General features: G+C 41.0%; 1 protein-coding gene across 2 annotated transcripts in view; it reads left to right on the top strand.

Annotated features, from left to right (window-relative positions):
- The window catches only part of TAF4B (TATA-box binding protein associated factor 4b), a 151,039-nt gene that overhangs the window by 121,554 nt on the left and 4,820 nt on the right, over positions 1 to 24,665 (top strand). Inside the window, exon 15 of one of the 2 annotated variants that reach the window (XM_059410037.1) lies at positions 10,532 to 11,850. The exons of the other annotated variant lie outside the window; for it this stretch is intronic. Within the exon in view, the coding sequence (XP_059266020.1) occupies positions 10,532 to 10,699 (168 nt within the window). The 3' untranslated portion in view covers positions 10,700 to 11,850. Of the gene's footprint in view, positions 1 to 10,531; positions 11,851 to 24,665 lie in introns of those variants that run through there. 2 annotated transcript variants of the gene reach the window in all.

The raw sequence follows: 24,665 nt of genomic DNA on the forward strand, positions 1-24,665 counted from the left end.
ATTGGGCTCCTTGCTCAGCAGAGAGCCTGCTACTCCCTCTACCTGTTGCTCCCCCTGCTTGTGCTCTTGCATGCTCTCTCTCTTTCTCTCTGACAAATAAATTTATTTCTTGTCTTACAGTTTGTTGCTATATATATCTTTTTTTAAAAGTCCATGTCTTTTATTATTTTTGTACATAGATACTATTTTCTTGATGCTATTGAAATGGTATTTTTAAAATGCTGCTTTCCAGTTTGTTGCTAATTATAGCAAATCTTGTATCGTCCAGCCTGCTAAATTTACTTAACACTTCTGGTAGTTTATGGTGTAAATTCCTAAAGATTTGCTAAACAATCATGTTTACAAATCAAAATAGAATACTTCTTTCTTTACAGTCTTACAGCTTTTTATTTATTTTTTCTCGCCTCAGAACACCAGCTAGCATCCCTAGTACTGTGTGGAATAGAAATGGTGAGGGTGGACATCCTTGCCTTGTTCTGATCTTAGGGAAAAAGCACTCAGTATTTAAACTTTTAGTATCATTCTGGCTGTAAGTTTTTCATAGAGGAAATTTGTCTCTTCCTAGTTGGCTGAGACCTTTTACAGTAGTGGGTGTGGAATTTTGCCAAAGCTTATCTGAATTTTTCTGATTATCATATGAGTTTTCTCCTTTATTCTCTTAATTTGGTAATTTGTATTTGTTTTTAAATTTTAGCCAGCTTTTTAATCCTGGAATAAATCCCAACTGGTCACAATATAAAATTGATTATACATGTTGCTGGATTCTATTTGCTCTTCATTCATTTTGTTTAGTATTTTTGCTTCTGTGTTCATGAATGATAATAGCCTGTAATTTTAGTTTGTTGTAGTGTCCTTGTTAGTTTGGTTTGAGTTATGCCAGTGTTCTCCCCCCCCACCACCTTTTTTTTTAAGTGTTTAAGTGTCTAAGATAGGTCTTATTTCCTCCTTAAATGTTTGATTGAATTTACCAATGAAACCACATGAGCCAGAAGTTCTCCATGTGAAGAAAACTCAATACTAGATTTTCTCTTTTTGTGTTTCTTAATATGTGAAAGTTGTGTTTCTCAGTGAGTTTTTGCATTTGCCTAGGTTGTTAAAGACATTCATCTAAAATTATTCTTTGTATCTCGTTATCTTTTAATGTCTGTGGTGTTATCTTTAATTTCATTTCTAATATTGATCAGTTTTGTATTCTCTTTCTTCCTGATTAGTCTAGATAAGGCTTCGTGTGTTTTATTAATATTCTCCAAAAACTAACTTATGGCTTTATTTCTTTTTAAAAAAATATTTGTCTTATTTCCTATGTTATTGATTTCCACTCCTTTTATTTCCTTTCTTCTACTTCCATTGAGTTTAATATTTTCTTTTTCCACTTCTTGGTTGAGATGAAGGTTGGGTATACTTTTTTATTCTAACATAAACATTTAATGCTATAAATTTGTTAGTTTGTAGGAGTGAAGCAAAAGTAGAAAAGCTGATATGTTGGATATGTTGTGTTTTTATTATCATAATATTTAAAAAAATTTCCTAGTTTCCTTTTTTGGTATCTTCTTTGAAATACAGACTGTTTCAGAAGTGTGTTAATTTTAATATTTGGTGTTTTCATTGTGGTTAGAGAACATATTCTGTGATTTCAATCCTTTTAAATTTTTTGATACCTATCTTGGAGACCTATGGTGTATCTTAGGGAATATTCTCTGTGCACTTGACAAGAATGTGTGTTCTTTAGTATTGAGTAAGTGTCTATATAAGTCTTCTATATCCTTATCAGTTTTTTTGTGGCTCCTTGTTACATGGGTTACTGAGAGAGGTTAGTAAGTTGTTTTCTTTTTTTAAAACTATGGTTGTACATTTGTCTGTTTCTACTTATCAGTCTTTGCTTCTTTTATTTGATGGTTTTTAGGCATAAACACATTGTCTTTCTGATGAATTTCCCCCTTTTGTCATTGTGAAATTATTTTCATTTCTAGTAATATTCCTTAAAGTCTTATTTTGTTTAATATTATAGCCACACCAAATACTATTATCCTTAGTATTTGCATGGTTTATCTTTTTCTATCCTTTTACTTTCAGCCCATGTCTTTATTTAAAGCTGATTCTTATGAATAGCATATAATTGAGTTTGCGATTTGTGTCCAGTCTGAAAATGTATTTGAAGTGTTTAGTCTGTTTACATTTAATATAATGTCACTGTGATTGAATTTGGGTCTGTCATCTGGCCATTTATTTTCTTTTGTCCCCTCTGTTATTTTGTTTCTCCTTTCCATAATTTGAGTGAATTATATAGTATTTAAAGTGATGTTCTGTATCCTCTGTTGACTTTTAACTATACTCCTCTTTTTTTTTTTAATGGTTGTTGTATGTATCCATTGACAGGCATAGTAGATATCCTTAACAGACTACACTCATATACATCATATAAGATGTCAAATTAATACATCATATAAGATGTGAAATTAATTAATTAATACGTCATATAAGATGTGAAAATCTTTTAACTTTATAATTCTGTTACCTAAGTCCCTCCCATCCTTTGTGCTATTATATCACCTTTTACTTCAACATATATTTTTTAAGATTTTATTTATTTATTTGACAGACAGAGATCACAAGTAGGCAGAGATGCAGGTGGAGTGGGGGGGAAGCAGGCTTCCTGCTGAGCAGAGACCTGATGCGGGCCTCGATCCCAGGACCTTGGGATCATGACCTGACTTGAAGGCAGAGGGTTCAACCCACTGAGCCACCCAGGCACCCCTCTACATATGTTTTTAACTCTAGTACATTGTTGTTACTTGGTCATAGTCTTTTAAATAGTTTATGAAAATAAAAATGGTTTTTATATTTACCACTTGTAGTGCTTTTTTTCCCTATAAATTTAGTTTCTTTGTAGTATCATTTTCCATCAATCCTATGCAACTTACCAACTCTAGAATTACCAGAGTTTGTTTTATTGTTTTATTTATTTATTTATTTATAAAAGATTTCACTTATTTGTCAGAGAGGGGGGAAGAGAGCATAAGCAGGGAGAGTGGTGAGCAGAGGGAGAAGCAGGCTCCTGCTGAACAAGGATCCCAATGCAGGACTCGATCCCTGCACCCTGGGATCATGACCTAAGCCAAACGCAGATGCTTAACCGACTGAGCCACCCAGGTATCACTAGAATTACCAGTTTTAAATGAAGCTACTATTCATACTAAAATATATTGTAAATTTACCTTTAGTTGTGAGGCACAACCACCTTTACTGATATTATTGTAGCTTTTCTTAACATTAAGGTTCTCCAAGGATAAAATCAAAGCTGGTTCTGTAAGAAGAAAAAAAAAGTTAACTGGCAGTCCTTTGAAGTTTTCATAAAGTAATAGGTAAAATTTATCTTTGGACATGGTTTGAGTTTTCAGAGGACTTTGTAAATGTCTTAACTAAAGGTTAAAGAAAATAACTATAGTGTTAAAAGGAAAGTTGCTACATTTTAGAGTTTATTTATTTGGTAATCTTCTGTTCTTGTGTGTTATATTATTTGGTGGGCTGAAGCATTTTCTTTTTGGAAAGAGTGGCAAAAAAATAGCCTTCGGAGCAAATTCATCTGGTGGCAGCTTGGTGGGGATGAGTGGGTGAGATAAGTTGTTAGAAGGCTGAATAAAGCTTATGAACAGGCCATCAAAGGACTTTACATTTTCTCCCAGATTTATTTGGCTTAAAGCTAAGAATGACCACAGGATCTTGATTATAAAGCCATAATATGGCTCATTTTTATTGTTAATTCACACAAGTGATGTTACTGAGTGGCACTAGACACATAATCATACTACAGCATTGAATGCATATCAGCTAAGTGCTAAATGCTGTATAAAATATTCACAGCTCCAAAATCCCTCCCTTCTAGCAAGTGAGAAAATTAAAGGGGTAGCTGCATTGTGCTGAATGCATGTGACAGTAAAATGAAATTGAGCGTACTACTGAAGTACACAGGACTTGCACCTGATCCTGACCTGGCGTAAGTTTGGATTTGTAGCACTGGGGAAACGGGTACCTGAGCTGAGTTTTAAAGAACTTGGTAAGATGATGTGATACAAGGATGGGATAGAGAGATTGAGTTCAGGAGGAAAGAATTACCTGTCTTGGAGCAGAGGAAAAAAGTACTCTGTGGCATGTTCAGTAGTTTGGGACAGGAATAAAAAAACGAGAGATGACACTGGGGAGAGGCTTTGGTATGCTCGTGGTGACTCTTATGTCATGCTTGGATACTTGGACAGGGTCCTACAGATTTTTAGCTATTGGAGCATCTTGAGCAGGAAAACAGTGTCATCTGATTATTATTTTAGAAAGATCATTTCCACTCCAGTGTGAGCAATATTAATACTGGAGCTAAGGAAGTTGCTTAAGAAGGTTGTTGAGGTAACCTAGGCAAAAGATAATGACTGTGAAAATATAGAAAATAAAGATAATATAGAAAATATAGAAAGAAGCAGATGATTTGGAAATCGTTAAGAGGTAGAACTGATAAGTGACAGATGGAATGTAGAGGAAAAAGGGGTTGAGGATGATTTTGCCCAATTTTCGGGCTTGGGCATTGGAGGTGAATGGTATTACCATTCTTTAAATAAGAAAGAAGAGGATAAAAGAGGACTAACAGTTTGAAACATGAGGAATTTAGGATACATTAAGTTGGAGACTTTATTAGGAAATAATGAGGTGTGGATTTTAAGAAAGGATACTTTTGGAGAATACTTTCAGAGATAAAGGAGGGGGATTGTCATATTAGCACAGAAGAACCAGACTTAACTTTATATATTTCTTCTAATGACAGAGATATTTTTTCTATAAAAGACTGTTGAAATGTATACATAGAAGTAACAGGATTTTAGGGCAGAAGAAAACATGTAGAGTTGTCAATATTCTGAAATAAAAGGAGTGAAAATGAAAGTGATAAAAGCAGCTCTGTTGCTTCTAAAGTTCTTCTCATTGACCGGCAGAGGGCACTCAATCCTGAAGCTCAGTATTTTTTGCTCTCTGCTGCCCTTAAGGCCTAGAAGCTCAGGTCCTTGGAATACAGGTTTTTAGTGTTCTTCTTACACAAGGCCAGGCATCCAGGATCCTTTTATTTATCCTTGCTTCCAGGGCTTAGAAGATACTTGATTTTTTTCTTGGAGCCAGTCTTCATTCCTTGTTTCCTCCCTGAAGTATAAGACTGGAGTCCTCACCTTACAAGCTGCCATGGTATATGGGGTTAAGATAAAATCGGGTGCAGAGCCTGAAAATGTAATGAATCTTTGTCTCTATTAAAAAAATTTTTTTTTTGCTTCTTGTTAATTATTAAGATTCAGGGACACATTGGTGTTTTATTAATCTTCTGATCCAGGGAATAGAATGGAAGAAGTTGATGTTAGCTTCTAGAAACAATATTGATAAACTTGGTTGGGTCTGTAGAGCATCAGGCTCCTCCAGTATTTGATTGGAGGAGCCGATGAATACTTCCTGTCCTGGGATATATCCTTTGTCCACCTGCCACACACCTGAAGTGCCTATTAGTCTACTTTTTACAAAGTAAATGTGGTAGGAGAAATTATTTAAGTTAGTTAGGACTTAACAGAATAGGACATAGGCAGGAAGTTTATTAAAATTAGTTTTAACGAGGGGATGTCAGAAAAGTTCAGGAACTAGAGTTACACTATTTCCTGTTTATAAACCTTCAAACCTCCCAACTGACTAATGATTTAATTTATTATAAGAAGGGTTAACACTTACAGAATGTATATTGTGTGCCAGGCATTGTTCTCATTTAATCCTCAAGACAACACTACAAGATAATCACTGTTACTATCTCTATTTTGCAGATTAGAAAACTGAGGCACAAGAAAACTTAAGTAATTTGTGTGAGGTTGCTTATGGAGGAGACAATAGGTGCTCACTACTGTTCAATCCTCCTGTATATCTTATGCTGCTTAGCACAGGCCCTTGCCCATAGCAGATGGCCAGTGACCCAGGTAACTTTTAAATTTGAACTAGCATGAAGTTAAGTTGCCATGAATGGCAGCTTTTAGAAACAGAAGCCCGTACAGAGTCACTGAGAACTTTAGCAGGATTCTTGAAGCCCCTGGGCTCATAAAGATGTTATATTTGCTTTTCAATTAGTATAGCAGTAATAGAATTTAAGGAAATGTGGAAAAAGAAGTAAACAAACTTTTAAAGGCACAGCACCCACTCCATTAACTTGAGGGAATAAAAGTTTAGATAATGGGTTATTTTTAATTAGTGTTATTCTTAAAATGGTGCAATTTTTTTGAAATTGGTAACTTTATGATATTCAGTTTTTTCTTATTAGAAGAATTCCTCAAAATGCAATTGAACAGTAGTGAAGGCCAACTTTAGTTGACCTAGCAGTAGTAGAGTATATGAACATTTAGGTCTTATTATGATTTTTAAGAACATTTGTTGTATACTTGGTAAGTGAATTATTTCTTTCATCTTTTTCAACCTTTCTCTTCCTTTTTACCTGCTTTTTATCCACGTGAAGAATCCAAGTTAAAGAATATCCTCATATAGAAAGATGATTGGGGAAACACCCTATTTCAGAAATAAGCAGTACATTGTGACAGGGTCTGGTTTTTTTTGTTTGGTTGATTTTTGGTTTTTGGGTTTTTTTTTTTTTTTTTTAATGGCTTTAAGTTAGGCATGCATTAGCCACTCTCTTAACCATGGATAATTGAGAGCTCAGCTGATTATTCTGGCCAGGTCATTGTGAAACTGACAAGTCAGACTGTAGTCATCCCCATACCGTAAGCATAGGAATAAAAAGGCTATATATATATATATATATATCCATGTTCAAGAAAGATTGACTTTCTTAAGTGTGTCACTGTTTGGGAGAAGAGGATGCTATCACCTTTGTAAAGTTGTGAATTATGAAAGACATTTCTGTTGGGTTACTGAATGTCCCTTGAGGTTTGTTTCATTTATAACATTGCCTCAGGCCTTCTGCTACATCCTGTTGGAATGACCTTCTTTTCAACCCCGTGCTGGCAGCTGTAATATGGCTCTTTCTCCTGAATCTTGTAGGCTTGTCACATGACAAACATGAACTGTGACCCCTTTGTTCTTCACCCAGATGATTTGGTTTCTTTAATTTTTTTCTGTTTAACATTTTTGCCTTATTTCCTTTCTTCTTTTTCCCTCTTTGCTCCCTTTTTTACTTCCTACCTAGACAAGGGTTATTGGGGTGTTTTGGGAGTATTTTAGGTTTTTTTATTAAAGTATAATACTGATGCAGAAAAGCACACAAATCAGAGCTCACTGAATTTTCACGGCACATGCACACTCATGTAGACAATACTGCAGTCTAGACAGAGAACATCACCAGAACCCCAGATAACCCTCTCCTATCTCCTTCTGGGCACTGCTCCTCTCCCCCCAAGGGGAATCATTGTCCTAATTTCTGTAGCTCTGAACTTCATAGAAACGGAGTCAAACTCTTTGTATTCCTTTACATCTGGAACCTTTCATTTCAATTTTTGCAGTATTCATCCATGTTACTTGTTACTGCTGTGTAGTATTCCATTTGGATAAGTAGTCCACAACTTACCTCTGCCAAATGGGCATTTGGATTGTGTCTTGTTGAGGGCTCTTATGAATAATAGTGCTAAATGTTCTCATACATGTTTTTTGGTGAACATATGATACAGTTCTGGGTACTTACATAGAAATGGAATTGCCAAGACATCGTGTATCCAGCTAGCCATTTAATTTCTAAATTCACATAAAGCACTAAATGACTGATTTTTAGGTAAACTCTTAGTACTTGAAAATTTATAAACAACTGTCGATTCAGCTTTAGCATATTACATCTAATTTTTGGCTAAGAAAAGTGCCTCTACTTAATGGTACTATAGTTTAAAAATAAAATAAGTGTACTGTAGTTTTAAACAGATAATTCCTGTATACAACAAAATTGCCACTCACTGCCCATGATGTGTTTTATTAACTCTCTTCCTAATGTGTGTTTTTTTTAATCCAGTTTTCCAAAGCTGAGTTCTTGGTCCATTCCTGCAAAAATCTTTTTTTTACTTAAGATTTTTGTTTATTTATTTGTAACAAAGAGTGCATATAAGCAGGAGGAGTGTCGGGCAGAGGGAGAAGCAGGCTCCCTTCTGAGGAAGGACCCTGATGTGGGACTTGATCCCAGGACCCCAGGTTCATTACCTGAGCTGAGGCATCCCTTCTTAAAAATGTTATGAAAATATTGTGATAGTGATAGTTTACAGTAGTTAAGGTTACGTCTATGTTATACCACCCCTAGGTGGCAACGTTAATGAGTATAGAAATTTGATTGTGATATCATATTCCCTCCAAATTGCAAGGCATCTTTCAAGGAAATTTTATTTGACCATCAGATAAAGTGCCCCTCAGTCATTTGTGGAACATGCACAGAATTAAGTTGACTTGGTTTGACCATGGTGTTATTGGATACCTTAAAAAGGATTTCTTTTCCTTCATTAAAACAAAGCAAAGCAAAACAGAAATGTAGAGGAAATAATTAAAATTTGATAGTTATAAAAGGGTGGTTATGGAACCAGATTTGCTTTCTATGTAAGGTAAATATCTTTTCTTATATAAGTCTTTTGGAGGGTGAAAGGAGGGGTACCAACCCTATCAAGATGTTTTTGGAAACAAAGTATGGTTTTTAAAAAGTAGGAAAATAAAGGATTTCACCTTTATAGAATTATCCTTTGGGGGTACCAGGGTGGCTCAGTTGGTTAGGCTGCCTTCTGCGCAGGTCATGATCCCACGGTCCTGGAACCAACCCCAGGTAGGGCCTCTTGCTCAGCAGGAAGCCTGTTTCTCTCTTTCCCTCTGCCTGCTGCTCCCCTTGCTTGTGCGCTCTCTCTCTCTCTCTCTCTCTCTCATTCACTCACTCTCTACCAAATAAATAAAATCTTTAAAAATTATCCTTTGTTTAGGGGCGCCTGGATGGCTCAGTGGGTTAAACCTCTGCCTTCGGCTCAGGTCATGATCTCAGGATCCTGGGATCGAGCCCCGCATCAGGCTCTCTGCTCAGTGAGGAGCCTGCTTCCTCCTCTCTCTCTCTCTTTGCCTGCCTCTCCACCTACTTGAGATTGAAATAAATAATATCTTTTAAAGAAAAATTATCCTTTGCTTGAAAATTCTGTATTTTTCATTTCTTTTTCCAGTTTTTTTCTTTGTTTGTTTTAATACTGTTGTGTAGACACTAATATTTAGAAAACTGTCTTAGTATAGGTGTATTGGGTTTCATTCATTTTTGAATGCCATTTAGATCCCACATTGGTTGATAGTCCCTATCTTCAAAAAGCTTATGATCTAGTGGATATGTAGTAGTGATGGTAGCATATACAAATTACTGTAATACTATATAAGGTAATTGCTACGGTGAGAATTCCTTTGGTGGGGGGGGAGGCAAGAGGGGCGCCTGTGTGGCTCAGTTGGTTAAGCAACTGCCTTCAACTCAGGTCATGATCCTGGAGTCCTGGAATCGAGTCCCACATTGGGCTCCTAGTTCCATGGGGAGTCTGCTTCTTCCTCTGACCTTCTCCTCACTCATGCTCTCTCTTGCTGTCTCTCTCTCTCAAATAAATAAATGAAAAAAAAAAAAAAAAGAAAAGAAAAGATGAGTAGATTGGTCTGGAATGGCCTTTTGCAAATCTTTATCTATTGGCCAGAGTTAAGATGCTTTGTAAAGGAGCAGTGGGAAGTGAGCCTGTAGGGATGCCAGGTGATGAGTTTGTACCTGATTTGGTAGATAATATAGTCCAGTGACTAAGAGCACTCACTTCAGATCCAGTTAGAAATTGAGTCAGAGTTCAGTTCTGCTGTGTGACTTTATACAGGTTGCGTGACCTGTCTCAGCACAGTTTTCTCATTTGATAAATGGAGACAGCACCCATGCAATGTGCTGCAGTGTTAAATGAAAGCAAAGGGATCATGCGTGGGAGGTGAGTCCCATAGTTGCCAGTTTAACAAGTACTCAGGTAACTGCTCTGGGTAGTGGTGAGCCGTCAGAGATTTCTGAACAACAGAACGGTGGGATGTGAGCCACGTAGGGTGCTTTTTGTTTTTATAATTGATACACAAGAGACTGCACACAGTCTGGTAGGTTTCTTTACATACACCTATGAAGTCATCACTGCAACTGAAATAATGACCACATCCATCACTCCCAAAAGTTTTATCTAAGACCTTTAAAGAGGAAGGTCTGGCCTTCGGTACACAGCGAAGAATGGGGTGAAGTCAAGCCTAGAAGGGGAGAAATCAGTTAAGAGCCTGTCTCCATGGTCCAGGTGAGAGAGAGAATGAATGAGGTCATGAACTGGTGTGGCAGTTGGCCTTCCCCCATGAGGTGGGGCTGCTGGGGGACAGGGTAGAGACTGCTGCATCACTGTAGTCTCTCCAGCACCTAACTCAGTGGCCAGAAGCTAGTCAGCTCTTCATTCTGAAGACAGCTTTTCCCTTTATGAGAGATCACTTTCTTTAAACTTTTATTTCTATTTATTCTGTTTAGGGCTTGAAAGACAATCTTCTTGCTTCTGGGACATCCAGCCTGACAGCCACCAAACAGTTGCTTCGTCCAAGAATCACAAGAATCTGTCTCAGGGACTTGATATTCTGTATGGAACAGGAAAGGGAGATGAGGTATTCTCGAGCTCTATACCTTGCCCTTCTGAAGTGACCACTGCACTCTCCATCCAGATCCTTGCTGTTTACTGCCAAAGAAGACATAAAGAGCACTGTTGCACCCTCCTGAAGTTTCAGTTTCCGGAAAATAATCACCAGTAGGGAAGACCATTGTTTACAGCTATAAACTTTTATTAAATCTTATTTATACATCCCATGGGGTTCTTAATGATTAGAATTCAACTTTGTCTTCTGGAAATTGGTTAATGAAACACAGTTTATACAGACATAGGCTTCTGCCTACCTGTACATTTAATTACAGCAAGTCAAGGCCCTGTTTGGTACCACCTGCTTCATTTGCCAAACTGTTAACAGGTGAGGTGATTTCCCTAATACCGCCAGCATTAAGATGCAAGGGAAAGAAAGGAAGAATAACTCCTTACCAAGCAAACTGAATTTCGTCCTCTACTAAACCTGTCTCAAGGTGTTAGGTTTTCTGGGCTGGGATCAGAAGTTGCATAGCTGATTCTGACAGTCACCTTCTGTAGTTGCAGGTGATGAGCCACAGAATAGGGTTTGTGGTGACTTTGATCAGCTGCATCCCAGTATTGTCAAAACTGAGGCAAATGGGAATAGTTTGTGCCTGAGGTTGCGGTTCTCTGGCTCATTACCATATGCTGCTTCTGATACCGAGTGAGGGGACATTCTTGTCTGGGAAACTGTAAAACAGGAACTGCTGATATACCTCACTGGAAACTGGGAAAGGTGGGAAGTATTGGAAGGAATGAAGGGGCATTGCATTTCGCCTGACGAGGGGAAAGTGAAATTGGAATCCCAGAGTGGGAAGTGTGCTGCGGTGCCCCCTCCATTCTGGGGGTGAGATTGGCACTCCCAACACAGCTGGTATAGGTTTTGTTGACAGGACAAAATCACAGTCCAACCAAAAAGGAAAATGTAACAAACATTTTCAAATTTGTAGTATTTCAAAAGGAAGAAGTTATTTTTTTGTTTTGTGTATTGTTTTAAATCTCACAAAGGATAGTTTTGTGAAATCTTTTTCGTTACTGCAAGTTTTAAGCATCTTGTTGCATTTAAAAAACGCTAATTGATGATTAGAAATTTTTAACAATAGGACTCCATTTTGGATTCAGTACTCAAAAGGTAATGTCAGCATTGCATTGTTGGAGCTCTTGTCTTTAAATGTATGAAGAGAAGCATGTGATATATATATATATATATACACATATATATATATATATATGAAATATATATATATGAAGTATATATATATATTCATCTGAGAAGGAAGCTGATGTTTTGTAAAGCAAACCCTCTTTATTTTTTTTTTAATTCCACCGTTGTGGCATGTAGCTGTGAAAAGTAATAGCTATATTTAGAATCACATAAGAAAGAACCAGTAAATCCTCCAGGAAGGTTTTAAAACAAAACAAGATAGCTGCTTTTTAGGAAAAGAATTCAGGGGGAAAAATACACCTCTAGTATGTTACTCCTCATCCTGTTCTTCCCATCAGGACTGTTACGGCCATGTTCTATATGGTAGTAAATGCTAAATTGTCCACATTTTTTTTGTTTCAGCAAGTTATTGTGTAAAATGCTATAAATTATGTATATGTTAAAAGAATACTTTCAGAAGAGATCTATACCCAAAGTTGTTTTTGTATATTTAAATGCTTAGCTTTATTTTTTGTAAAGTGCAGTATATTCCCATATTTGTGTATAATCTTATTGATCAGATGCTTAAAATTATTTCAAATACTTCATTAAAATAATTATTTTATTATAAGAATAACTTTGCTCATTCCCTGACTTTGAAAACCAGTATCTTTAGTAGTAAGCCCCCACAGCTGGGGGCCGGGCAGTGGCTCTTTCTTGGCTTTGATTGTTACTTACTTTGGAGTATCAGCATTAGAACCTGACTTCAAATCCAAGTTACTGTATCACTTTCTTTGGAATAGTTCTAGATTTGCATGCTATTTGACTCACAAAGAAAGCTAAGCGTAGTCATTATAAAAGCTTTTCTTGGGCCACTGGGGTTTTCTTATTAAAGTATTCTTTTTCAAAATTTATTTTTAATATATATTATTTAAACTTTGTGTTATGAAGTGTATTTTACCCACCAAAGAACAAATATGGTGTATCCAAAGTATTCTTCTGCTCAGTTTGCAAAATGGTGGCCTTGGGGTAGATTCGATCTATACATGCATTCTCTGTGACTTATACAGTGCCTCCCATGTTTTAATTTACAAAAATCTATATTTCCACTTCTTTTGAAAACTCAGAAGGTTTGGAATCATTAGGTATATCCTTGTGTATGGTAATCCTCTGGAACCATCTCGTACCTACTAACTTTAGACTTGGGGGCATAAGTTTACCTTCCCTTGTCTGAACTCTTTAAGTATTGAAGTTTGTGATCCTCTGCCTTCAATTTTTATCTTGGGTGATGATCAGTAAGAGTAAAGTATTGGAAACTCTCTTACCCTTTTCTTTTTTAATCAACTTTATGGAGATATACTTTATATATAAATATAAAATTCTGCTATATTCCATCCATTTATGTTTAATGTGACTGACCTTTTAAATTGTTTCCTCTTGAGTATCTTTAAGATCCAAGATCCTTCTAAAAGAGAGCAACATTTAACATTCTTTTAAAGCCTGTATTTCTTAAAACCTGCATTTGAGGTGAATTTTGTTTTGTTAGAATTTTGGCAAACTTTATTTAGAATTAATGCCATTTATACTAATTATGTCATAGTCGCAGCAAAGAACACAAGTAATATTAGGGCATATTTAGAAAAACAGGGAATCAAGATCTCAGGCTGATTAAGTTGGACTTTATCTCTATTCTTAGTTGTATAATGAACCAACTTGTGTTTTTAAAAGTCTGACCTCAACAATACTTGGTGACTCTGCATGAAATAAAAGTACAATATATCATATGTTTATATACAACCTGGTAGCTAGTTTTTATTTTATTGTTGTTAGCAATGTTATCTTTTCAGGTACTTTCATACTCCTCCCTGAACAGAAAGGACACCCCCCCCCCCAACGTGGGTGTGGTTTACATATGATCCAGTATCTTTTTCTCTGACTTTTTAACCACTTCTCTGTAATTTTATGGGCATTTCAGTTGTATTGCATTGACACATTTACTTTTTTTCTGAAGTTGTTTCACCAGTTAAAAATTGGTCCACAGTAGAATTTCTTCGCCATATTTTTCTTTTGGGAAACATTAAGACATTGCTATACAGGTAAGCAACCTACAGTTCACCACTGTATACAGGAACACCGACTGGTAGGTGAGAGGAACAGACTTGTAACAGTAAAAGGTTCAGAATTCATGTGGACCTAGCACTTTGAATATTTGTAGGAAGAAAATACTCCCTAGGAACTCATTTTAAGATTTTGACTTTGTGGGTAGACCATGAGAGCAGTTTTAATGGCAGCTCTTATCCTTTAAAGTTACAATGCCAGGTTGACTCTCTTCTAAGTTTTCTTCTTGTAGGTGGTATTGAAGCAACACTGCCTTGGCTGCCTATCTCAGTCTTGCCTCTTACCAGTTGTGTGACCTTGGGCAAAATATTTAAATTTTCTGTGCCTTCGTGTCCTCATCTGGAAAATAAAAGATCCTAAGGAAAATGAAAAAACCATTAATATTATTAGTGCATTTTTTCCTATTAAAAAAAAACAGACACATGAGCGGGAGGAGGGTCGGAGGGAGAGAATCCCTCAGCAGACTCCCCACTGAGCATGGAACTCTGTACCCGAGAAGGCTCGATCCCAGGCCCTCAGGATCATGCCCTGAGCCAAAACCAAGAGCCAAATTCCCGACCAACTGAGTTACCCAGGTGCCCCACTTCCTTTTTTTTTTTTTAACAGTATGCTTTTTTTTTTTTTTTCTGTGTTAAATCTGTAGAAGTTTTGGTAATATTATCAATCCAGCTTGGTATTCTTTCCTACATACCATTGGAAATGCTGGGAGAAAATGAGAAGAAAAACACAAATAGAATAAAACTTTGCTTTCAAAATCTGCCCTTCAAACCATTATCAAGGCCATGTTTCTCATTTCCTCATATAGCATTTGGATTTGTTTAAAATTATTTTAATTTGTTGTCCTTAGGGGTGAAGTGAAGTACCTTTTAATCTCACCACTGCTTGCTTTCACCATCTACACAATAAGGTAACGAGGAAGGAGAACTGCCATAATTCTACCTAAGCTGTTTATTAGCACATTGAAAACTAGTATGGAAATGTTACCCATGAGGTTTAGGCTATTGGACTAATAACTTCTGTTTGTAATTTTAGTGGAGGCTTTTGTCTGAAGATGAGGGAAAGGTTGACTTCTTGATGAAATCTTCTATCTTACACCTTCACTTTCCTGAAGAAAAACATGCATTGACTTCATTGTATTTAGTGGTCTCCAAAGAACCTTTAAACCTGCAGATGGCAGTATGAATGTCTCACTGGGTACTCCTCAGCAATGTTAATTCCTATAGAAGTAGACAGTGGTCACCTCTAACGTGGAGGAGAGCAGGACAGTTGGATAAATGGTACATTGTGTCATTTCCAGGGCTTCTGCCATTATCAAAAAGTGGGTGGTGCTGGGCTAGACCCCAGTCAAAGAACAACTCAAGCATTGTTACTCATCTGTATTGAGCTATAGAAGTTTCTTAATGAATTTCCACAAATGGGGTGACTTCAAACAACAGAAACATTTTTTTCACAGTTCTGGAGGCCAGAAGTCTGAAGTCCAGGTGTTAGAAGGGCCAGGTTCCCTCCATGGGCTCTAGGAGAGAGCTTTCCTTGCCTGTCCAACTACTGGTGGACTACTGGTGGCTTTTGATGTTCCTTGGCCACGGTAGTAGAATGCCAGCGTCTGCTTCCATCTTTACATTGCTTCTGTGTCTTCTGTGTCCTTATTTTCTTATAAAGACACCTAGCCATTGGATTTAGGGCCTACTCTAATTCAGTATGATCTCATCTTGGCCCTTAACCAACATCTGCAAAGACTATTTCCAAATAGGGTCCATTGTGAGATTTCAAGTGGACATGAATTTGGGGTGGGGTTGGGTGGGGGAGAATGACACTATTCAGCCCACTGCAGGAGGATCCTATATGTGATTAAGTATTCCTGATACTTCTGTTGTCTGCCTTTGACTTCAATAACAGTGAGAAGTTAATGGTTGTTAAAATGGAAAGGGCTGATTTTGTAACTCTTTACAGTGGAGACTTAGAAGCTTGACTTCTGTCAAGATGTCTGTCCTTATCCCCTCTTTTCTTCCCCTTCAGGCAAAGCCTTTGGTGGCTTTGTTCTGAGAAATGTATCTTTGATGTATTTTGATGTGCTGTCCTAGTGTTTAGAGTAGTGTATTCAAGTGAATCTGCCTCCTATATTTTGGGGGGAAGGAAAGGAAGGAGCAAAGTCCAGAATTCCTGGGGAGAGACCCATCACCAAGGAGGGACTTGGAAACTGGAGAAACATCAAGAATAGCTTCATTGACTAATCACAGACAGGGCATTAGCCTCTGAAACTGGGAGTTAATACTGAGTTCTAAATCTTGGGTTAGGGGGTGTCTGGGTGGCTCAGAGGGTCAAGCCTTAGGGGCTCAGGTCAAGATCTCAGGGTCCTGGGATCAAGCCCCACATCGGGCTCTCTGCTTGGCGGGGAGCCTGCTGCCTCTCTGCCTACTTGTGATGTCTGTCTTTCAATAAATAAAAAACCTTTACATCTTGGGTCACTATAGGCAGTTCAGGTTTTTATCAGATTTCTTCTGAGATAGAATATTTAAAAGATCCTAACTAATTTTAAAAGAATGTGTATTTTGCCTATTACAGCTTTAAGAAGCCATCCTCTCTTTTTTATTACAGATTTACTAAATAACCAGGCAGACGGTTGGCAGTGCTTTTGGGGAAAGGCCTTTAGAAGTCTGCATATACTCCAGGGAGAGCCCCACAGGAAAGTCTATTGAATGCAGTCTGTAAAGGTCAGAAAGCAGCAGCCTTTGCCTAAAATATTAGCGTAGGAACAATCATTGAGCAGATTCTCAAAACTTGTTTTCATGGCTCAGTGTCTTCAGTTATCTCAAGGGAAGACTGAAATCTCAGGTTTCTAAGATCGAGTTTTAATCTCTCTTTTTGGAAGATGCAGAGGCAGGCGTGGGGAGTAGGAGAGAAAGATACCAATCAAGCAAGACAGTAAGATGTTGCATCCTCTATCCAGTTAAAGCTGTGGCAAGGTTACCGAGTGACAGTTGCTAAGGCACAGACTAGGTTACCAAGATGAGCTTGTCTGTTGAACAAGATGTTTATGTGGTCTAGTCCACCACATTTAAGTATAAATCCACTTAAAATCAAGCCATGCGTTTGCAGCCCAAAGTTCTGGATATTTCCGAGGCTATTAAAGGTTATCTAACCCCATCTAATAAAGAACTCCCTTCATCATCCCTGAAACAGGTCCTCTACTTGAATAGTGCCCTTGGTGATGACCTTAGTATCTTACATGAGCCATACTTGAATTATCCTGTTATTTCTGTATTCTGCCTTGGTTTAATTTGAAATCTGCCTCCCTGTAATTTAGTATTTGGGGTCCACTTCTATACTGTTAAATTACATAACAGTAGCAATTTCTCAAGTACTGACTTTCAGGTACGGGGCCATACTAAGCATTCCATCTGTGCTATCTAAACCCTGCCCCTCCACACCCCCCGACACACACAGCCTCATGAGAGAGTGGCAGGGACCCATTTCCTCCTGCATGCACAGCTAGACCATGAGTCTCCTTTAGTTAAATGTGGCCATGTGTCTGAAGTCTGACCAAAGACCCGTAGGGAAAAGTGATGTGCAACATTTCCAATCTGGCCCAAGACCACCCGCCTGAAGATGGCAGAGCCACCAGATACAAGGAACCTTGGCTCACTGAGTTGTGGCTTGGAGCAAAACTGCCTGTTGACCAAGAGCACCATTTTGGCCTACATGCAAGTGGGAAATAAACATCTCATGTGTAAACAACTAACGGTGTATCTATTCTCGCAGTTCAGACAGCTGAATTAACACTCCAGATAGCTGCTGCTTGTAGGATTTCTGCTTCACAGATAAGGACACTGGTGTGGCAAGAGAGGAAATGATTTAGCGGAAGTCACAGAGAAAAAAGAGTTGAATTGGGATTTAAACCTAGGTTTCTCCAAACCCAGCAACTCCACTCTTTCTTGATTCCTACACTGAGCCAGGGCAGCGTTGGGGGGAAGGGTGTGGATTTGTTGTTTTATTTGTTTGTTAATGCTTCAGAGCTAATCTCTGATCCATGTGATAGAACTTTCTTTAACTGTGTGAGGACAACTCCCTTTCCTTTCCTTTCCTATGTTTCATGTCAGCAACTGAAGGGACCCAGTTCAATTCTCACAATGGTCGCCTAGATTTCTCAGTATTTTAATTGTTCCCTTGGCTGTATTCCACCACACGAAAGGCCACATTAAAATGTGGTTGCCACACTCCACGCAACACAGCCCACGGGGCTTAGAGAGTTGGGAGGGTTGCAAGCCCCTTTGCTATTTAGGGCAGAAGTCCATAGTGCTATTGGTGCAAAGTCAGATTGTGGACGTATGAGGGTTGTGGCTAATGACTCACCCCAGGGCTTTTTCATGCTCATGATTCCAAGAGGAGCCGGGGGCCAGCAGCTTCTCCTTACCTAGGAATTAGTTAGGAACATGGTATGTCAAGGCCCATCCTGACCTACTGAATCAGAACCTGTATTTTAGCAAGATCCCCAGATGATTCCTCGGCTCCCGGAAGCTGGAGAAGCACTGCTCTGATTGCCTTTATCAACCTGAAGAGAAAACCTCATATGTTCTGCCATGCTTCCTTCTGTTTTTGCCTGTTGGTTCTAGCCACAGTCATTTAAATTTTGATTCTGTGATGTACGGAGGACATTTGAGTTCAAGTTAATAAATCAATGATATCATTATCCCTCTCAGCCTGTGTCACCCACTCGTTTCCTAAGCACACTTTATGCATTCATTCGAGTTGCCTACCATGTGCTGACTAGGATAGGACCCACTATAAAACTGTGAAGCATGTTGCTTCCCTCCAACATCAGACCATTAACCTGCTCTGATAGCACTCCACAGCCAGCTGTGCCTGTATCAGATCGATCACGCCACTGCCGAGTTCATAGTGCTTCCATGAGCAACTCCGGAGAATGCGCTCGGTGTTACTCACCACCTAGCCTGTGCTTAGCCAGCCCAGCTGCCTTCTCGGAAGAAGAGCCTAATAATGGTTTGGAAGATCCACACAACGGGAGGTGGAAACAACAGAAATCTATTTCGGGGGTGTTCCTCCACCCAAAGTACTTCAGAATGTAGCTGTATTTGAATACAGGGTCTTTAAAGATGTAGTTAAACTAAAATGAAGTCTTTGGAGTGGCCCTAATCCAATATGACTGCTGTCCTTAGAGGAGGAGAGTAGGACCCTGTATGAGTACAGCAAGAAAACCATGTGAGGACACAGCAAGAAGGCACCATCTACATTATCTACAAGCTAAGGAGAGGGCCTCAGAAGAACCCAGCCCTGCTGCCATCTCGATCTTGGACTTGGCCCCAGGATCATGAAAAAATAGATTTCTGTTGCTTCAGCCCCCCATTTTGTGATACTTTGTTATGGCAGTCAGGCTAACTAGTACACCCTCCCCTCTTCTGCCATCACTTTTTGGCAGAGTTGGTCATCTGGCTCTAGCAGGATGAGCTGAGGTGGAACCTTAACGGTATGAGAAATGTGGGCATAAATGATACATTAATAATGCCTCGGGGTGTTTGCTGCAGTAAAGTCTTAGGTGAAGTAAAGGATGGCTTTGAATGGAAGAATCAGTCGACTGGGTGGCTTAATTAAGCATCTGCCTTCGGCTCCAGTCTTGATCCTAGGGCCCTGAGATCGAGCCCCGCATTAGGCTCCCTGCTCAGAGGAGAGCCTGCTTCTCCCTCTGCCTCACCTGTTGCTCCCCCTGCTCGTGTCCTATCTCTCTCTGTCAAATAAATAGATAAAAATCTTAAAAGAAGAATCACCATGAGGGTCACAAGCTACATAGGAATGTTCAAGGTGTCTGCATTCATGAAATTTAATCAAAGCCGACAGGAAAAGTCCATATACAGCACCCTGAACCACGCTGCTAGGAGAACTGAAAAAATGATTCGCCATTCAGCACAAACTCTGGCATCCCTGTCATCTTGTCTTCTCGATGTCAGAATCCCCTTCTCGATGTCTCTCAACTCCAGTGCTTCCGATGGGGCAGTGCCCCAGCCACGCCACCCCTGCTTCTCCTACTAATGTTTCTGCTACTGTTTTTGTTCTCTCTTTATACTGCCTTCTTGGACATGTTTGCATCTGGGCACAATTCTCTCTCTGTGCATCACATTCAAACCTGAGAGAGGAAGTGGTTAGGTCTATTAAATGTTCTTCCTCTTAGATATACATCCTTATTGGATGTGAGTTTTGTGCTGAACTACCTCATAGGTTCTGGCCAGCCTATAGATGGCTGCTCCAGTGTCAGGGGCTAATGCAGACAGCTGTGGCTGGCATGGCCAGTGTCACAGGTAGAAAACAAGACAAATCTCATGCAAGAAAGTGCCCTTGGCGGTCTTGTTAGAGGGAGGCTTTGGCACTGCAGATATTCTACACCCTAGTCGCTCAAAGTGCGGCGGGTGAACCAGCAGCAGCATGGGCATCACCAGGAACTTGTTGGATGCAGAACCTTGGCCCCTCCCCCAGAGCTGCTGGGTCAGAATCTGCACTTTACCAGATGCCCGGGAGACTTGGGATCGTACAATACATCACATCTCACAACACTACCAACTCTCTCATTGATATTTTTAGTAAATCTGGTCTTTTCTATTAGGTTTGCTTAAAACTTCATACCCCTGTGGGTCAGATCAGATCCAGGCTTGGGAATTTTATGGCTGTACTGAACCTTAGCCATACAGTCAGATTTCAGAATAAGACAGGGAAGCCCAGAGAGATGAGGTGATTTGCCTGGAAACCGTGACACTTGAATGCACTTAATTATGCAGCATTTTCTAGGGACACTGGTAATATAAAAATATATTTTCTTATGCAAGCTGGCAGTGCTGTGTCAATTTCTAAGGCAAATACTGGGTCTAAAGTTAAAGTAACGAGTGACTTAGCTAGCTACATCTATTAACTGTATCCAAAGCGGTCAGTGCCATGGAGGGTTGGAGAAAAGTTACAAGGATTGTCTGCCAAAGAGAAACACCACCACTCTTCCAGTGAGAGGGGCCAAGGCTTGGCAGTTTTCTCTACCTGGCCTTCCTCTCTTAGGAGAGGGTAGTAAAGCTTGTTGCATTTGTAAGAAAATTCTCCCCCATCTTTGACATTTTAAATTTCCATTTTGACTTGCATCAGAATGCCTTGGGCCCCCCAAGTTTTTCATCCACGATGATAAAAGTAATTGCAGCATTCTCAGCAATAACAGATAACTGTGGCACTCGAGGCCGACTGCGTAGATGAGCTGTGTAGGTTACATTGAGATTATGATTCTGAAAAAAGTGTACAATTACAATCTTGGGGGCTGACCCCCATGAATTTCCCATTTGATTCATAAATCCATCTTATACTTTAAAATATCTTTCTTGGGCTCTGTAAGGGTCATCATTCATCCGAGACTTACCTATAAAATAACCCTTTACAGAGTTTTGAGGGGGTGGAATTAGACACATGAATACTTGAAAGAACTTCAGAGAGCTTGGAACAAGCACATCATTTTACAGAAGAGAAAACTAATGCCCGTGAAATGTCGGTGGCAAAGCGGGAGCTAGAGCCCAGTGAGGGGGGACAGTCCAAAGGCCAGTCGAGTGTCACCTGCAGCTGTGAGCCTGCAGGAGGGAGTGGGCCGACAGTCTGACATCTGGGCATTTGCTTGGGCACCATGGCCAAATATTTGCACCCGTTCACCAGGGACAGGTCTTCCTGCCTTTGGCTCTTCCTTCCCGATAGGAAGGTCCTGTTTCGTAGGTTGGATACACTTCAATTCACTCTCCCGTTGTCCCTCTGTGTGCGGTAGTGCTGCTCTTGTCTCTAAATTTCTTGTGTTCATTGGTTTTGCCATGCGCCCAACAGACATTTATTTGGTGCCTGCTGTAGACCAAGCAGTACATCTCCTACAGGGGTGTGCCCGGGTAGAGAGCGCACGTGCCCTACCTCTAGCAGCTCCCTCCATAGCAGGTGATTGGAACACAGTGTGCCAAGGGTGAAGGGTGAACTGAGCGCTGTGGGAGGGTGTCAGTTGCTGTTAGCATCCTCCTGTTTTTCTCCCCTTTTCTGCATTCAGTTTCCTTTTCTTTTTGAAAAAGGTAAACACCAGATAGCTTAAGGATAGAACTTTTATTTTATCACATGTCCATTGTACTCCAAACACTGTGACAGGTAGACAGAGATGAGCCACACGGGGGAGACAAACCTGTCACCAAATAACTGTGGTGTGTGCTGAGTGCTGGGACAGAGGATGTGTGAGGCTCCGTAGGGTACACAGGAGGGCCTGTTCTTCACGAGATGGGGTCTGGGGACCCTTTCTGCTTCAAGGAAAAAGGTTGTGCAGGCAGAAGGCAAAGGCACTGTGATGTGTCTTACTTGGGGAATACTTTAGTCACTAAGGCCGGAGCATATCAAGTGCAAAGGACAGAATGACAGTGTTCATAAGCCACGTTCAAGGAGTCCGGGAGTTTGCCGGACTCTCTTGTCAGATTCCACTGGTGGTGGCGTAGGGCCTGTATCCAGACTCAAAGCCCTGTAATTACAGTATGCTGATGGTACGCACACGGCACATGAGAGGTAAGAGCCACTTGAACGTAGGTGCTAGAGGTCCTCCGCTTTGACAGTCTCCGCTTTGGCTTGCAGGTCACACACACCAGCCCACCTCCATTCGTTGGCGTTGGTCTTTCCTGCGTGGCAGGATTAATGACAGGACATCTCACGATGGCCCTACCTGCCTGCCAGGCACCATCCCTGAGAGAACAGCCAGTGGGTGGGTCACTGTCCTGCTGCCTGAGCCGGCATGTGAAGGGGACCCCTGTTGAGCCCCGGGACTGGTGGGGGTGGGTTAAGACTAAGGCCACAGCTCCAGGTTGGGGCGGGTCCCCTGAGGCCCCACTTGACTTGCGTTGTGCTAACAGGAGAAGTTCCCCATTCGCTGCAACCTTGCTTCAGGTAAAGTCCACATTAGGTTAGAGGTCTGAAGGTGGATGGAGGGGGTGTTTGTGGACCCTACTGGGAGTGGGGGCGGTGGTCAGTGCCAGCAGGGGTCCCCTCCCCAGGCACTTGGCACCTGGGAAGCTTCTCAGCTGCGTGCCAGGTAGCTTGAGCCTGAGGGAGGAAGTGCCCACAGAAGCCGTAATTAGGGCTTTTATCATCGTTTTTAAGCTCCTCTGGAATGGAAATTCTGGAAGTCAGCAGGAGCCAAACTGGCTGGGCAGGGCCTGGTGGTTGTTCTGACTGTTGGTGGCAGCACAGGCTGCCTCTCAGTCCCAGGCATGGTCCCGGGCTCTTCCCAGAGGGCTTACTTAGGTGGATCCTCCAAGTGCAGAGCCCTTTGAAGGAGCCGGAGCCAGAAGCTTTGCTTGTGCCATGTGAACCATGAACTTGGCAAAGCCTTTTCAAACATGTTCTATAATTAAGACTCCTGTGGCTTCCTAGGCACCCGTGCATGGGTCCGGGAGCCTCACCAAAGCCATTCTTTCCCCCATGCAGCTCTGACCTGGAGATCACCTGTACCTCTTGCCATAGCCCCCTCTCCTTCCAGCCTTGGGCTCCAGTGGGATCCCAACCATTTCTCTGCCACTGGACTGGATGCTGTCTCACCACATCAACCAGAAAGCTGAAGGGAGAAGCTTGGCCATTGCCTTTCCCAACATCCTATTGTTCTGGGAGTGAAGCCCTGGGACCCACAAAGAGAGACCCTTCTACCCCTGACTGGAGCCCCACCTCGTCCACTGCAACACCATCCAGAGGCCTGTTAACCAATGGGCTTCCTAGTCATTTGGCCAGGGGAACTAGTTTACTGACTAGTAGCCTAGCCTGTCCATTATGGGAAGGGGTTCAAGAGAAGAAAGCCCTTCCAAGCTAACACCATAGGTCAGCCCCAAGGGGTTGTGCCTGGTTGAGCCCCTTGTGGCTCTCACCACCCAGGCTCAAAGGGAAGCCCCAAGTTACAACAGGGCCAGGGGATATTACTTGAGATTTGGGTAGAGGCTCCCCACCGCCCCCAGCTCACAAACCACATTGTCAGAAGCCTCGTCACTGCACAGCCCAGAAATGTGGGGCTGGAGTTCAGGACGATCAAGACATTTATTTTGCACCTCAGTGTGGGACAGGAGGCCAACAGTGCCCCTGAGATGCACCCCCAGGAAGAACTTGAAGGAGAGGGTATAGCTCGGGGCAGAGGGAGGGTCACCGTGGCCCTATAGTCAGGGCCAAGGCTTCCAACGCAAAATCCGAATGCGTGCTTTGACATCAAGGACCTCCCTTTGCTGTCTCCATACTACAGCTCTTGTCACACTGGTGGCCTCCAAGGCCGGGTTCCTGGGGCATTTCAGGCTGCCCATGTTTCTCACGACTCAGCCACCTGGATGGCGGAGGGAAGCCATGGGAGGACAGCAGAAAGGGGGATGGCAGGAAAGAGTGAGGAGGGCACAGCGGGCAGCTCCGCCCCCCCACGTGACCGAGGAGCCTGCCCTCCTGTGCACCTTCCTCTCCTCTCCCGCCTCTGCGAGTCCTCTGCGCCAGGGGAGGGATGCCTGCCTTGTGGGATCATTGCATGACTCAGTATGCAAATGGCCAGGGCCCTGGCTGGGGCGGATGAGTTGCTTAGCCAACGAAAAGGTAAGCGAACACACAGCTTTCCTACTAATTCTGACACCCTGTAGATACTGCCTTCCAATCCGGGACAACCTCTGCTTCTGACACCCTGTAGATACTGCCTTCCAATCCGGGACAACCTCTGCTTC

Source organism: Mustela nigripes, chromosome 8 (assembly GCF_022355385.1).
Source record: "Mustela nigripes isolate SB6536 chromosome 8, MUSNIG.SB6536, whole genome shotgun sequence".
Classification (NCBI taxonomy): Eukaryota; Metazoa; Chordata; class Mammalia; order Carnivora; family Mustelidae; genus Mustela; species Mustela nigripes.